Source organism: Orbicella faveolata, unplaced genomic scaffold, assembly GCF_042242905.1.
Source record: "Orbicella faveolata isolate gen_17 unplaced genomic scaffold, um_ofav_v1 contig_12, whole genome shotgun sequence".
NCBI lineage: Eukaryota > Metazoa > Cnidaria > Anthozoa > Scleractinia > Merulinidae > Orbicella > Orbicella faveolata.
Window position 1 is genome coordinate 18,093,844 of NW_028301539.1, and position 16,157 is coordinate 18,110,000.

Genomic DNA, 16,157 nt, shown 5'->3' on the forward strand with positions numbered 1-16,157 from the left:
GTGTACGCGCCCACGAGCAATACCGCTAGCCATGATAACCATGAGAAAATCAACTCATGGGTTTCCTTTTCTTTCCCATATGAGTATGGGGCTCCGCTTGGCGGCCCTTCGGGCCGCTGGAGCTCCGCTATGAACTGAGTGCAACTGGTCAGCGGTTAACTTTCAGCCGTTCACGCGCTTGTACAAACAAGATGGCGTCTGTCACAGTACAACAAGCGCTAAGGACTTCGAACATTAATTAACTGTTTATCATTAGACAAGTTTTGGCTGTATCAGAAGTTTTATAAACAAACAATTAAACACTTTTCACATTTTTCAGTTGCTGATACACACACATGATGCCTAAGTTTCTACGTTTTGCTTGAAATAAAACAAAGCATTTTCTGGAACCAAAGTAGCATTATTTTGAGAATCGAGCATAATTTGAGCATTTTTTTTGGCCCAAAACGGAATTTCTAGGAGCATAAAATGCGAGTTTTACTAGCATAATCGGGAAAGGCCTACTAGAGATGACAATGACTCAGTTGAATTTTGCGTCATTACTTCAAAAAATGAAGAGCTAGGGCGGCGCTCAACTGAAATGTTTGAAATATGAAGCGACAAGGAGCGTTGTGCTCCTCCCTGGAAGAGATGCTCAGTGCATTGCTGGTTAGCTTCCAATACTTTGCCAAGTAACTCAACAAGTATCCTTTAAAGGCATTGTGAGAGTAAAGTGCCTTACCCAAGAACACAACACAATGTCGCTGACCAGAACTTGTAGCTCCACCCTCCCCGCTCGATCCGCAGTCCAACACGCTTGCAATTAGAACATCCCAACACCAAATCAAATCAAATCTTTATTCACACTATTTTGATTACATAGCAAAACAAGTACAGAAAAAGTAGAAAGCAAATGTAGGTTATATCAGAAAGGCATATGAGTTTTAAATCCGTGCGCAGCAACCAAAGTAACAGAGCTTTCCAGTTGGCTGTCTCTTATTCACAGAAAAAGTAAGCATAATTTACAGTGAACTATTACATAGGAAAGAGAGGAGTTATAAAAACTATGAAAACAAACCATACTCATTTACTATTATAGATTATATACAGTGCACAATCCTTTTTTACAATTTCTTAGTATAAACAACCAAAGATGGGTAATAGCAAGAGATAATAATCTCTTGATTTCTCTAATGGTTTCCAGGGGCAAAGCTAAAGCTTTCATTCACTCACTGATAAATTGTCTCTCATTTCAGTCGTTGGAAATTTTAAATGTAGTTTTCAAATAACGTAACCAACTTTCTTGGAGTTCTTAGGAAGAGGATGGCAAAGGGGAGGTCAATCAATCAATCGATCGATCGATGAATCTATCAAGGTTTGCTCTCATTATGTTTAGTTCTTTGTTTACACTTTCTCCGTGAAAGTGCTTTTGTTTTAAGTTTTCTCATGAATTTATTGAGAGAATTCGAGGAAAAGCAAACAGAGAGTCAACAGCAAGCGGACGTTTACCGTTGAAGGTGATACTTATTCTTCTTGTTGGCTTTCCTTTGTTACTTTTTTGCCGTACAGTAACGCAACTTATTGCTGTGTTTGGCCCATTTTCTTGATCTTCTCCAAGTTTCTTACAGGCTTTTGGAAGCCTTTAGCTTGAAGTGTTTCATGCAACATAAACTAAACTTACCAAAAGTCACCTGTGCCTTGCCACAACAGCCCAGCTTCACCGCTGGGCCCTGCCGTGACAGAGAAATACGGTAAAATAAAGGATTCAGGAGCTTGGGGAAGAAAAAGGCTCCCAGAGTCGGTCTCTTTGAAAATGATAAAAGAGAGCAAAATCATCTTTCACGAAGTATTGGGTTTTCAGTTCTACTTTCGCGGGAAATTATCATGCACTTAAAGCTAAAGTAACGTTAATATTTAGCGAAGTATAGTTGTCAACAATTTCCAATACCGAAGTCCATCATCAAAAGGAAACCGAGAAATTCTCACTGGTTACTTGGCTACGCATACTGTTTTCATTTACTCTGTAGCCGGACACAAAAATTTTAGAAACAAAGCAAGCGTAAACTTGGAGGAAGGTGAGAGGGAAGGGGAGAGACCGAGGGTTGATGAAAAACAGCAGAGAAAATTTACTTTGGACTAAAGTACAATTGTATAACATAACAAAATTAATTGTAAAAGCTCAGGTGTAATATACTTGTATTATTTTTACGACGACGGCCTCAGTTTCATTTCACTAAATTTGAGTGAGACATACTCATTCTTCCAGTAGTACCAATTGACACCCCGGGAACTACTTGTGTCTCCCAGGTATTTTCCGTTTAGATTGGAGTAGTGGCAATTGTTGTACCACCAGGCGCCAGTATATTGTACAGCACAGTTTTTACCGCTCCGTCTGTCATTATCTCTGTCCTTCACACTAAACGCCATGTTATTATGCCATGCTAACGAATCTCCCGCTGTCCCTGAATATGAACCCACTTCAAGTCGATACTGCGCCTGCTCATCGCCAATCTTGAACTTGCCATATTTGGCATAGGTCTTACCTCCGTTCCAGTCCTCTAGCTCCACTCGTAGCGAGCTGGGTCTAGAGGCTGTCAACCTGTGGATCTTGTCGTTTCCTAACCAGAACTCAGCAGACAGCTGACCAAAGCCTGCTTTGTAGTCGTCCCATCCCCGATAGAAGTCTACCGAGCCATCCTGTCTTCGTTGAAACACGGTCCAGCCTCCACCGTCAGTGTGCATGTCACAATAGACACTGAAGTGTCCTGTGCCGTCTGGGTTGATAGAGTACACTCCACTCTGAGTATGGCCTGATTTTACCAGATCTGAACAATCTGACAAAATGAAAAGCAGGCAGTGAATTTAATTTTTATTTGAAATAATCCCAGTGATATTGCAGCTGAAATGTTATATAGGAAATTCCATCACGCTTGAAATCACCTTCTTTACGCATACTGTAGGCAAACCAATTATAATCTAAAAGATCAAAGCTCATTGGGCGGGTTAGAAAATGACCTGAATTAAAGACATAACCTTAGTATCCGAGAAATTGCAATCGTTCAGTTTTTAGTTCTTCTTCTCAGTTCTGGGTCTAGTAATATCATAAACTCGTTAAATATCGCTGTCTACATGACACACAGGCGGCCCAAGCTAACGATGTGAGGAGTTATTATTGTTTTTCGTTTGTGCGAACGTTTAGCGCGGTGATGTTAGTTGCAATCAGGCCTTCCACATTCAAAAGCGACGAAAATGATCGTCGGAAATTGTGAAAAAAAGATCTATTTGATGGAGCTCGGTTCAATTCATTTAACTCTTAAGAGGAACCAATTCCACACTCATATTGGTAAGTGACGCATGACACTAGCCGGCTAATTGCAACATCACAGATAGAAATTATTCCTTGACCATTATTTCCCGTTTATTTTTATGCTTCACTTGGAAAACGTGTCCTCAAAGATATCATATTAAAAATATTGAAAACGACTGCGAAATTTAAATCGAAAAACCCTAAGCCGTACTAAAAAACGAATTTCCACCCTTAAAAGGTATGACGAGTAATGCCTCCAGTGCCATGTAAGAAGAAATCCTCTCCCACGGGATCAAGACCTCCCTTTGCCTTGAGTAAACATACAGATTACGAGATGAACTCTCCGTTTCTTCGCCTCGCGTTCTCTTTTACCGAATAAAGCAGGGTTTCGGAAACATGAACCCGTTTTGGCAAATTGTTTTCGAAGTACTCGTTAAGTAGTGATCGTTTTCCCAACTGGACAAATATGATCGCAGGTTAGGAATACAATAAATAATCAAACAAACATTGCATATAAAACGTAAACTTGTTAAGACTCTGATCTAATGGAATGCTGACCATTTGCCAGCTTACATCAGCGTAGCCCAGAAGTTGTCCTGCCAGTGATTTAATCTGCATGCATGCGTATTTCGAGAGCCAGGTCCTGAACACCATTCACCAAGCAACTTTCAAAAGACGAGAAATATCTCCTTCAAAACCAACGGGCAGACGCAGGGATTTAGCGCACTCCAACTCTTTCTTTATGACAAATAGAACCACACAATTTATAACTTACCTTTCCCTCTTGCTAGAACTTCAACATCACTAATGGCCTCGATATCAAATACTCCTGCACTTGTTGCCACGCACACATATATCCCGGCATCCTCTTTTTTCAAATCTCTTAACGCAAGCGCATCGTTTGTCCTGTGGCTTCTCCCCACGGGAAGTGCTGCTCCTTGTCTTTTCCAACTGATGACTGGACGTGGATCACCGATGGCACTGCAGTTTAACGTCAAAGAGGTGCCAGTACCAACAGAAACCTTTCCAGGGGGTTTAACGGTAAACACAGGAAGGGAAACCACAACTAGTAGAGTTTTCCTCTCAACATTTCCTAAAAGGTTGACTGCTGAACAGAAGTAGGCGTCAGAATCAACTTTACGGACATGTGAGATTTGTAAAGCAGTGTTGTTATACTGCACCCTCCCCTGGGGTAACTGAGCAGACAACTTCCTCCAGGTGACCACAGGAGCCGGGTATCCGGTCACGTGACAGGCCGGTAAAGTGACGCTACTCCCTTCGATGACGTAAGAAGGTCCCGGATGCAAAGAAGCACGAGGATGAACTGCAATCAAGAAAAAAACATTTAGTCTCAGTTTTGGACTTAAACATCAACTGATTTTCTAAGAAAATAAACCATTCATAGTTAGAAGTTTTGAAACTCGCTTTGACAAAATATACACTTAATTACTAGTTTGGAGAGACTGATTGTTTCCCAAGGGACCAGTAATTGAGTCTTTTGTTATATAGCTGGAGTGAAGTGTAAAGTAACAAGGAAAGAAGAAGTCAAAGTAGCCTCTGGTTCATGGGAAAGCGGGCCAACAATTGCAGAATTGTTCCCCGCCGAGGCCAAAATTTAGATTTAGCCATTGCCACTTGACCATAAATCAAAATATGAGCGCGCATTAAACTCAACTAAATTCCAACCTTATAACAATTCAATTTGTATTATTATCAGCACAAGCTTACCGTTTACTGTTAATTGCACTACTTCCCGTGAATTCCCCAGGATGTTTGTTGCTGAACACTGATACAATCCTGCATCACTTCCGGTCACGTGCTTTAATTGCAGCTTTCCTCTTGAAACCGCTGACTGAATGATTTCTGACTGATTGTCCAGTTTACTCCACGCTACTGCAGGCTCAGGATTACCGCTGGCCGAACACAGAAACGAGGCTGATCCACCTTCGTTCACTGTCAACGTCACAGGAGAAACAACAACAGTAGGAGATGATATCGATTCACCGGGCTCGCCTTTAGTTCCCGGCATGCCTGCAGGCCCTACATCTCCTTTCTCACCTTTGGTTCCAGGCTCTCCCTTTAACCCCCCAGGTCCGATAATGCCTTGTTTGCCGCTCTTTCCTGGTGATCCCATAATGCCTCGATCTCCTTTATTTCCATTTCTTCCTTTCTGTCCTCTTCGTCCCCGGGCTCCTTTTGTCCCAGGTGGACCGGGAGGGCCTGGGGGACCTGATGAGCACATGACACTCTTAGATTGACACAGATGTGCTCTCCATTGTGATAAAAGATGCTTGCTGATTTTGATGGTGGTTTCCGCAGTGTCTTTCGCTTCCGTCGTGTTCTTAGTTGATACAGCTTGACGTCTGTTTCTATGGAGGTTTTGAATTTCTAGCAACAAATAAAAATAGTACTTCATGAATAAAATAAACCCTAAAGTTACCAAAGCGTGGGAGCAAACTATTCCAAACCATACGAACCATTTGCTATTCAACGGTAGAAGTGAAACAAAAACCCCTTGAATGCGTTTTTTTACAACCGTCATCTGCAAAGCCGGTAAATAATCCTGTTTGTTTTAAACTACTGACACGACTGCGAAAACTGATGTTAGAGACTATTAAGTTTACATGCATGTAACGAACCCTGAGGCAGAAAATCTGTCCCAACCGACACAACATTAAGTCGTATTTGATACGATTAAAGGCAATTTTGTGCGAATGATTGCTTTTCTTCTGTCTGCACTTGATTTGAGAGAACTCGACCTGCTAACCTCAGGGTTTGTTTGCCACAGCACGCAGGAAGCAGTGAGAAGTGCGACAACACGCAATCAGGCTATTTGTTCGGTACTCTTTAAAGAACGTTTAGTCGCTTATAAATTTAGTTTCTATCAAGACCAAGTTGTGGTTGCAAAAGCATAATGGTAACTCCTAGCTCGTACTTACTTAAGACCAACTTACCAGGAGCATTCTTGATTTTCATGTCCGCGTCGTTTGACTTCGGCTTGGCCTCTGCAACGTTTTCAAGAGCGTTTATTCTGTTCTTCTGCTCGTTCATCTCCAGTTCTACCCTTATAAACCAAGCGCAGTAAAACACAATAGACAAAGCAGAAATGATGGAAGAAAACGAAGGCAATGTCTGCTTTTGAACGGCGGCCATTTCGGTCGGTGATTTGAACAATCTGGAATTCTGCTCTATCTGGTTAGGTGATATCGAGATCACAAGATGACGAGATGACGAATCTACGCTGTAATGTGCCAAGATTTCTGCTGTTTACATACCATAAGCTCAAATTCGTTTACGATTTGAAATGTTATTGGTTTTCAGTGTGACATTTTAGTATGTGCTGAAAGATTCAGAATTTTCTAGATTAAGCTGAGCTGTCAGCATTTCCGGAGTACACCAAGACATAGGAAGTACATTTACAGACAAAAACTTCACATTACCCGATTTTAAGCAGCACGTAAACTAGAATTTTGGATAATTCTGGTTAGGTGATATTGAGATCACCAGATGACGAGGTGAAGAATCTACGCTGTAATGTGCCAAGATTTACTACCATAAGCTCAAATTCGTTTACGATTTGAAATGCTATTGGTTTTCAGTGTGACATTTTAGTATGTGCTGAAAGACTCAGAATTTTCTAGATTAAGCTGCGCTGTCAGCATTTCCGGAGTACACCAAGACATAGGAAGTACATTTACAGACAAAAACTTCACATTACCCGAGTTTAAGCAGCAAGTCAACAGGAATTTTGGATCGTCAGTTTTTAATGGCGATTGTGAACCAGCCCAAATTCCACGTAGAATGAGTTTCTTCGCGCAAGGAGTCAATCCTAAACCCACTCACCAGGAGAACAAAGTTCATATCCGTCCTGGCGCATTCTAAAATTAGTTGCTTTTTGAAATTTGAACATGCTAAACATGTAAGAAGTCATTATTTTTTATTTCGTTTCCAGGGTTGCAACTTTCCGAAACACAGAGTTAAAACAGTCCACTTGATCTCCTTGAAAATTGTCGGTCGGGAGTGATAACATGTGGGGGGGCCGGGTGGCTCCCACACGCGCTCATTTTTTCGCATATTGACTTATCACCCATTATTATAACCAGACTAAAGCGTCACGCAGAGCGCTCAACCCTACAAGATCGGGGAAGTGCGAGAGGGGAAAATAAAGTCATACTCGACGGACTGTAAAAAGAGGGATTGTTTCAAGTCTTGTCGTTGCAGCAGAGAGTTCAGAAACTAATCGCCTTTGACAAAATACACATTCTTTCAAGATTTTTGCAAGTGTTTTGAAGTAGAAAGAAATGCAAGTGCTTCTCCTCGTAACATCAAAATGGTCAGATAAGATGGTTTTGTGTTTTGAATTGATCTGGGCGTTGTTCAGGTAACAAGCATACGTAATTGGATTTGTGTGTGTCCAGACAGGTATGTGACCAGGTAACACATCTTTTGGGCCTGGCGTGGTAACACGTGCTTAGGTGTGGTAAATCGCGACACACCATAGCAGATGACTCTCATTCTGTGTTTTAACAAGTTTATAGCACTGTTATAGACTACACATTCTTTCCCCCTGTACGATTGTCGAATTAACATCTATATTGTCACTAAAACGATGCATTGACGCGACGAATCATTTCGGAAACGTCCCTGGAAGTTGGCTGAGTCAGGCGAAGAACACGTGGTCTTGGCGTGTCGGGAGAGAACTGTAAATCCATCAACCCAGAGGTCGAAGCAAGGTTTCTTTCAAATTGCTCCGTTTTCTGAAAACAGACCAAATTAAGATGAGAGCTAAATTAGCAAAATCCTCTTCTCCCAGCTATTTAGCCTCAAAACAATGTCGGAATAGGGAAATGACCATCCGTAGGTAATTGGATGTTTTAAGTTACCAGTCCAGAACAGCTTTTGCTTTGAATGTTCAGTGCCGTAAATCATTAACAACCTACACCTGTTTTTATGTATTGCTAAAGTTTGATCTGAGATAAGTTAAACTTGCTGATTTCATTCATGAAGAGTGCTCATGTTTTAGTGACTGTGTCATGCGCTTTCCTTCTCCACGAAAATAATCCCCGAACATGCTACATGCATGAATTTGTTTCCCTACTTCAGGGACGTTACAAGTAAAAATTGTCATAGGAGAATCACAAGAACAAGGGAAACTCAGACGAAAACCAATAACCTTGCGTAATCTTCGACACAGATCTGGGTTGCGATTTCTCATTGCCTCTTGAATCTCAAGCTGAAATTAATCAAATATAAACATACGGTACTCACACTTTACCAAACAAACCCAGCCTCGGATCAATTTGAAATAATATAAATTTCTGCACTTTTTATATAGATCTGAAATATCACATTCAAACCTAGAGACTGGCAAATTTTAGGAAGATCGACTGCATATTTCCCAAAAATTTTACGAAAGTCATACAAACAATTCCGATCAACTTCGTGGCATTTCCGAATATTGCCGAAAAGTTCCGCAAATCTCCGAAATTTCCGAGGCAGATCAGACAACCTGCTGATGGATGCTACTGGCAAGTCTCGGGTGTTTGACGACTAGGAACGTAATGCGTTGTAAGCATACACATTCACAAGGCATCAACATCAACAAAGCCGATGAATACATCAAAGCATACCACTGAAACATTTTAGCAACAACAAATTATCGTACGGCTGTTTTTCTTAAGTTATACTTACCCCAGATTTTTCGAATGGATATTCCAACAACTCTGTTAAAACCTACAGATGATAATGACTCACCTGCGTTTTACGTCATTACTACAATAAATTCTTGGTTTTCACGAGAGGTCATCTAACTAACTTCTTTTATTTGTGTCATCCAATATGACCATCAAGTCTTTGTCGTTAGAATTTCTCGGGATTGGTTGCAAACCATTAATAAAGATCAAGAGGGTTCTAATAAAGCTACGACATAACTCATCCATCCATCCGCTCAACTGAAATATTTGAATTATGAAGTGAGAGGCGTATTGCTACTCCTCCCTGGCAGGGACGCTCAGTACATTGTGGTTTGCTTCCAATTTTTTGTCAGGCAACTCAACATGTGCCATTTGAAGGTTCTGTAAGAGGAAAGTGTCCTGCCCAAGAACACACCACCTCCCCAGCTCGATCCGCAGTCCAACACGCCTGCAATTAGAACATCCCATCACCAAATCAAATCAAATCAAATCAAATCAAATCAAGTCAAATCTTTATTCACACTCTTTTGATTACATAAAAAAGTAAATTACAGAAAGCAGTAGAAAACAAATGTAGGTTATAACACAAAGAAATATATGAGTTTTAAATACGTGTGCAGCAGCCAAAGCGGCAGAGCTTTCAAGTTGGCTGCCCTCTTACTCACAGATAAAGGAAAGGCAAAGAAAAGGTAAATATAATTTACACTGAACTAATACATAGGATAAAAAGAAGTTACAAAAACTAAAAGAAAATTGTACGTTATACAGTGTACAATCCTTTGTTGCAGGTTTCTTATAAACAACCAAAGGTAGGTAATAGGTAGATATTCAATCAGGGGTAAAGCCAAATCTTACATTCACTTAAAAGTAAATTGCTTCTTACTTTAGTGGTGCGAAATTTGAATTGTAGTTTTGAAATGACGTAAGCACCTTTTTTAAATAAAAAAAATTATTTTTAAAAAAGATCATTTTTTTAGAAAGAGGTTGGTGAAGGGGAAGTCAATATCACCTTTCACAAAGAAGAAAATGGAAAATTCACACTTCTCAAAAATAAGATGGCCATTTCACGTTTAACGAAAAAAAAAAAGAGCCAAGGGAAATTGTTTTGACAGAAACTATTATTACTATTCTACTACTTACTAAACAGTTTTACCTGCATTGTCCTATCTGCACGCGAGCACAAAGATATCGAATAAGACTGATATGATACAACTTTCTGGAACATTTCTCTTTCTTGTTCGATAATTTATTTTTTTGCACTGAAGGAAAAATGCAACGATTAATCTATCAAGGTTGATTCTTCTTTAGCTCTTCTTCTACAGTTGTTCCATTTGCCGTTCGTTGAAGGTGATACTAATGATCGCCACTGGCTTTCCTTTATTGCCTTTCAGTTGTCGGACAGAAAAGCACTTATTGCTGTCTTTGGCCCATTTTCTTGATCTTCTCCTAGTTTCTTACAGGCTTTTGGAAGCCTTTTACTTTGAAATGTTTCATACAACATGAACTAAACTTACTAAAAGTCACCTGTGCCTTGCCACAACAGCCCAGCTTCATGCACCACTGGGTCCTGCCGTGACAACGAAATACTGTAAAACAAAGGATTCAGGGGTTTGAGGACGAAAAAGGCTCCCAGAGTCGGTCTCTTTGAAAATGATAAAAGAGTACAAAATCATATTTCACAAAGTATTAAGTTTTCAATTCTACTTTCGCGGGAAATTACAATGCATTTGAAGCCAAACTAATGTTAATATTTAACGGAGTATAGTTGTCAACAATTTCCAACATCAAAAGGAAATCGAGAAATTCTCACTGGTTACTTGTCTACGCGGACTGTTTTCATTTTCTTTGTAACCGGACACAAAAAATGTAGAATTAAAGCAAGCGTAAAGTTGGAGGAAGGTGACGGGGAAGGGGAGACACCGAGCACTGATGAAAAACAGCAGAAAAAATTTACTTTGGACTAAAGTACAATTGTATAACATAACAAAATTAATTGTAAAAGCTCAGGTGTAATATACTGGTATTATTTTTACGATGACGGCCTCAGTTTCATTTCAGTAAATTTGAGTGAGACATGCGCGTTCTTCCAGTACCACCAACTGACACCTTGGGAACTAGTTGTGTCTCCCAGGTATTTTCCGTTTAGATTGGAGTAGGTGCACGAGTTGTACCACCAGGCGCCAGTACGTGATACAGCACAGTTGTTACCGCTCCATCTGTCATTATCTCTGTCCTTTGTGCTAAACGCCATGTTATTATGCCATGCTAACGAATCTCCCGCTGTCCCTGAATATGAACCCACTTCAAGTCGATACTGCGCCTGCTCATCGCCAATCTTGAACTTGCCATATTTGGCATACGCTTTACCTCCGTTCCAGTCCTCTAGCTCCACTCGTAGCGAGCTGGGTCTAGAAGCCGTCAACCTGTGGATCCTGTCGTTTCCTAACCAGAACTCAGCAGTCAGCTGACCAAAGCCTGCTTTGTAGTCGTCCCATCCCCGATAGAAGTCTACCGAGCCATCCTGTCTTCGCTGAAACACGGTCCAGCCTCCACCGTCAGTGCGCATGTCACAGTAGACACTGAAGTGTCCTCTGCCGTCTGGGTTGATAGAGTACACTCCGCTCTGAGTATGGCCTGATTTTAACAGTTCAGAACAATCTGACAAAATAAAAGCACGCAGCCAATTAATTTTTTATTTGAAATAATCCCAGTGATATTGCAGCTGAAATGTTATATAGAAAATTCCATCAAGCTTGAGATCACCTTTCACGCATACTGTAAGCAAACCAATTATAATCTAAAAATCAAAGCTCTTCGGGCGGGTTAGGAAATGACCTGAATTAAAGACGTGACCTTAGTATCCGAGAAATTGCAATCGTTTAGTTTTTAGTTCTTGTTCTCAGTTCTGGGTCTAGGAATATCATGAACTCGTAAAATATCTCTGTCTACATGACATACAGGCGCCTCAAGCTAACCATGTGAGGAGTTATTATTATTTTTTCAATCGTTTTTTTTTTCGTTTGTGCGAACGTTTAGCGGGGTGATGTTAGTTGCGATCAGGCCTTCCACATTCAAAAGCCACGAAAATGATCGTCGGAAATTGTGAAAAAAAATCTATTTCATGGAGCTTGGTTCAATTCATTTAACCCTTAAGAGGAAACAATTCCACTCTCATATTGGTAAGTGACGCATGACACTAGCCGGCTAATTGTAACATTACAGATAGAAATTATTCCTTGACCATTATTTCCTGTTTATTTTTGTGCTTCACTTGGAAAAAGTGTCCTGAAAGATGTCATATTCTGAAAACGACTGCGGAATTTAAAACGAAAAACCCTAAGCCGTGCTAAAAAACGATTTCCACCCTTAAAAGGTATGACTAGTATTGCCTCTAGTGCCATGTAAGAAGGTATCCTCTCGCACGGGATCAAGACCTCCCTCTGCCTTGAGTAAACGTACTGATTACCAGATAGACTCTCCCTTTCTTCGCCTCGCATTCTCTTTTACCGAATAAAGCAGGGTTTCGGAAGCAAGGACCCGTTTTGGGTAAATTGTTTTCGAAGTACTCGTTAAGTAGTGATCGTTTTCCCAACTGGACAAATATGATCGCAGGTTAGAGATACAATAAATAGTCAAACAAACATTGCAAATAAAACGTAGCTTGATAAGACTCTCATCTTATGGAAGACTGACCGATTGCCTGCTTACATCAACGTCGCCGAGAAGCTGTTGAGTTGGAACGATCCTTGCCGGTGGTTTAATCGGGGGATTTCAATTATAAACCTCTGTATTTCGAGTCCCGCGTCCTGAGCACCATTCACTAAGCAACTTTGAACAGAGGAAAAATATTTCCTTCAAAACCACCGGACAGACGAAGGGACTTAGCGCACTACTACTCTTTCTTTATAACAAAGAAAACCACACAATTTATAAGTTACCTATACTTCTTGCTAGAACTTCAACATCACTAATGGCCTCGATATCAAACACTCCTGCACTTGTAGCCACGCACACATATATTCCAGCATCCTTTTTTTTCAAATCTCTTAACACAAGTGCACTGTTTGTCCTGTGACTCCTCCCCCTTGTTTTTGCGCATAATAGAGATCGAGACAATCGAAGGATGGCAAACATATCTTTAACTTATACAGTGACTTTAATGCCAGAATTTTAATTCGTTAAGTGTCAATTTTTCAATCTGTTCTTCGCTCACACTGACGCCGGGAATATCATTAGAAGAAAGATCGACTTTTCTTCTTCGTTAGCCATGTTGCTTTGAATATTTACCGCGAGGGCTATTAAGCCTCGTTTCGGTGCAACTTCCGGTTTTTTTCTGGAATCGGGGTGTGGTAGCCACACTCAGGGAGCAGGAACTTGAGTGCAGCCTTGCTCTCTCTTTGTGACAAATGGGACACTCTAGTCATAACTTACCTCGCGGTTTTCTAACTTCAACATCACTTATTGTCTCGATATGGAACACTCCTGCACTTGTAGCCACACAAATGTAGTTTCCAGCATCTTCTTCTTTCAGATCTCTCAAGACGAACGCATCAGCTGTCCTGTGACTCCTCCCCGCAGGCAGTACTGCTCCTTGTCTTTTCCAAGTAATGACTGGTGGTGGATCACCGATGGCGCTGCAGTTCAAGGTTAAAGTGTCGCCAGTAGCAGCATAAACCTTTCCAGGTGGTTTAACAGTGAACCGAGGAAGTGAAATCACAACTAGTAGAGTTTTTCTTTCAACATTTCCGAAAAGGTTGACCGCTGAACAGAAGTAGACATCCGAATCAACTTTACGGACATTTGAGATTTGTAAAGCAGTGTTGTTATACTGCGCCCTCCCCTGGGGTAACTGACCAGACGACTTCCTCCAGGTGACCACAGGAGTCGGGTATCCGGTCACGTGACAGGTGGGTAAGGTGACGATACTCCCTTCGATGACGTAAGAAGGTCCCGGATGTAAAGAAACACGAGGATGAACTGCAATCAAGAGTAAAACATTTAGTCTCATTTTTGGACTTAAACATCAGCTGATTTTTCTAATAAAGACAAATGAACCATTCACAGACCGAAGGGCTGACACTCTTCTGGTACTCTCCTGGCACTCTTCTGCTATTGCTGATCACGTTAAAACAACTGCTCACAACATCAAATGGGACTATTTTGACATTTTGGTGTCCATTAAGACTGACTACTATTGTAACGTTAAGGAGACCTTGTTTATTCAGGAGTTGCAGAATGCCAATGTGAGCAGTGAAAAGCATTTACTTTATTAGGAAAGCTTTTCCATTGTGTCACTTTACAGACAGTTTCCTTTTAAAACGTCTTAAATTTCTAAGCAGATGTTTTCTGTCTAGGTTCCACACCCCATTGATACAGTATAAATAGCTTTCCAAAAAATTTTGACGGTTATACTTTTGAAAATGTATGTTGACTAGCATACGAAACGTCAAGTTCATAAAATGCATGTTTTTAAAATGTTTATCACTGCTGTTTGTTTTATATTTCTAATCAAGAAAATAATTCATTTTGTAACATTATCATTACCAGAAGCTTACCAGTTACTGTTAATCGCACCACTTCCCGCGAATTCCCCAGGATGTTTGTAGCTGAACACTGATACAATCCTCCATCACTTCCGGTCACGTGCATTAAATGCAACTTTCCTCCTGAAACCGCTGATTGAATGATTTCTGACTGATTGGCCAGTTTACTCCACGCTACTGCAGGCTCAGGATTACCGTTGGCCGAACACTGAAACAAGGCTGATCCACCTTCGTTCACTGTCAACGTCACAGGAGAAACAACAACAGTAGGAGGTGATATGGATTCGCCGGGCTCGCCTTTAGTTCCCGGCATGCCTGCGGGTCCTGTGTCTCCTTTCTCGCCTTTGGTTCCAGGCTCTCCCTTTAACCCCGCAGGTCCCATAATACCTTGTTTGCCGCTCTTTCCTGGCGATCCCGTAATGCCTCGATCTCCCTTGTTTCCAGTCCTTCCTTTCTGTCCTCTTCGTCCCCGGGCTCCTGTTGTCCCAGGAGGACCGGGAGGGCCTGGGGGACCTGATGAACACGTGACACTTTTTGATTGACAGAGCTGCGCTCTCCATTCTGATAAAAGACGCTTACTGATTTTGATGGTGGTGTACAAATTTCGTGAAGAGTGAGTTTGTTCGCACAAAGCGCCAATCCTTAAGTCTAAACCCACTCACCAGGAGAACAAAGTTCAAATCCGTCCTGGCACATTCTAAAATTAGATGCTTTGAAATTTGAACATGCTGAACGTTTAAGAAGTCATCAGTTCGTTTCCAGGGTTATGACTTCCGAAACACACTGGTAACACAGTCCACTTTATTTTCTTGATCGCATTATTGTAACTTACTAGTCGCGAGTGATAAAAGGCGAGAGGCCTGGGTTGCTTACACAAGCACTGATTTTTGGTACATTACCTTATCGCGCATGTTTCAGATACGCTTATTTTAACCAGACTCGCGCGTCATGCAGAACGTTCAGCCCTGCCTACAAGGTCGGGGGCGTGCGCGAGCGCGGGAAAAATGAAGTCATACTCGACGGACTGCCAAAAGAGGGAGGGTTGTCTAATACACACAAACGGATTCCCCGACGTAAAGCCTACAAAACACAAACGTGTGTTAGCGCGCGCTTCAAGTACGAAGATTATACATTGTATTTACTTGTATTTAGCGTGTTTGGGCTCCCACGCTTTAAGAACGAAGAATATACATATTGTCTTTATTTAGCGCTTTTGGGCTCGCACGCTTTATGCAGTTTACACATGGCATACCGATCGGCTGTCTACTTTTCCATGGGTACCAATGGTACCAATCGACAAGTAGTTTACGCGCGGCCCTCGGTTGTTAATATATGCAGTTTACAAATGGTATACTAATCGACTAGCTACTTTTCCATTGGAATCGATTTGTACCAATGGTACCAATTGCACCAATCGACAAATCTCTTACGCACGGCTCTCAAATGTTAATGAGATGCAGTTTACAAATGGTATATATATACCAATCGACTGAGGAGCTTTCCATCCCTACCAATTTGTACCAATGTTAAGGCTACTTAAGGTCATTCTTCACATTTGCATCGCGCATTCTTACTGCGCATAATTTATGGCGTCATCAGCGCGCACTCGCGCACGCGCATATTGAAAACATGATG

At 41.2% G+C, this 16,157-nt stretch overlaps 2 protein-coding genes across 2 annotated transcripts; both read right to left on the bottom strand.

The window, feature by feature from the left end:
* Window positions 1-823: 823 nt before the first annotated feature.
* LOC110059626 (uncharacterized) lies at window positions 824-6,801 on the bottom strand. Its single transcript, XM_089282636.1, has 4 exons — window positions 6,241-6,801; window positions 5,015-5,674; window positions 4,062-4,610; window positions 824-2,813 (listed from the first exon to the last, which is right to left on the bottom strand). The coding sequence occupies exons 1-4, from the start codon at window positions 6,437-6,439 to the stop codon at window positions 2,185-2,187; spliced, it is 2,037 nt and encodes a 678-aa protein (XP_089138762.1). The 5' UTR covers window positions 6,440-6,801; the 3' UTR covers window positions 824-2,184.
* Window positions 6,802-9,474: 2,673 nt separating this feature from the next.
* Window positions 9,475-15,135, bottom strand: LOC149116932 (uncharacterized). Its single transcript, XM_089282651.1, has 3 exons — window positions 14,535-15,135; window positions 13,411-13,956; window positions 9,475-11,637 (listed from the first exon to the last, which is right to left on the bottom strand). Exons 1-3 carry the CDS (start codon window positions 14,902-14,904, stop codon window positions 11,009-11,011), a joined length of 1,545 nt encoding a protein of 514 aa, XP_089138777.1. The 5' UTR covers window positions 14,905-15,135; the 3' UTR covers window positions 9,475-11,008.
* Between the last annotated feature and the right edge of the window lie 1,022 nt (window positions 15,136-16,157).

Coding starts and splice junctions, on each gene's coding strand:
- LOC110059626 (XM_089282636.1), bottom strand. CDS start 6,439: ATGGCCGCCGTTCAAAAGCAGACATTGCCTTCGTTTTCTTCCATCATT. Junction 5,675..6,240: donor GAAAATCAAGAATGCTCCTG/GTAAGTTGGTCT, acceptor ATTTGTTGCTAG/AAATTCAAAACCTCCATAGA. Junction 2,814..4,061: donor AGTTCTAGCAAGAGGGAAAG/GTAAGTTATAAA, acceptor TCATTTTGTCAG/ATTGTTCAGATCTGGTAAAA.
- LOC149116932 (XM_089282651.1), bottom strand. CDS start 14,904: ATGGGACCTGCGGGGTTAAAGGGAGAGCCTGGAACCAAAGGCGAGAAA. Junction 13,957..14,534: donor GGTGCGATTAACAGTAACTG/GTAAGCTTCTGG, acceptor TCTTGATTGCAG/TTCATCCTCGTGTTTCTTTA. Junction 11,638..13,410: donor TGAAGTTAGAAAACCGCGAG/GTAAGTTATGAC, acceptor TTATTTTGTCAG/ATTGTTCTGAACTGTTAAAA.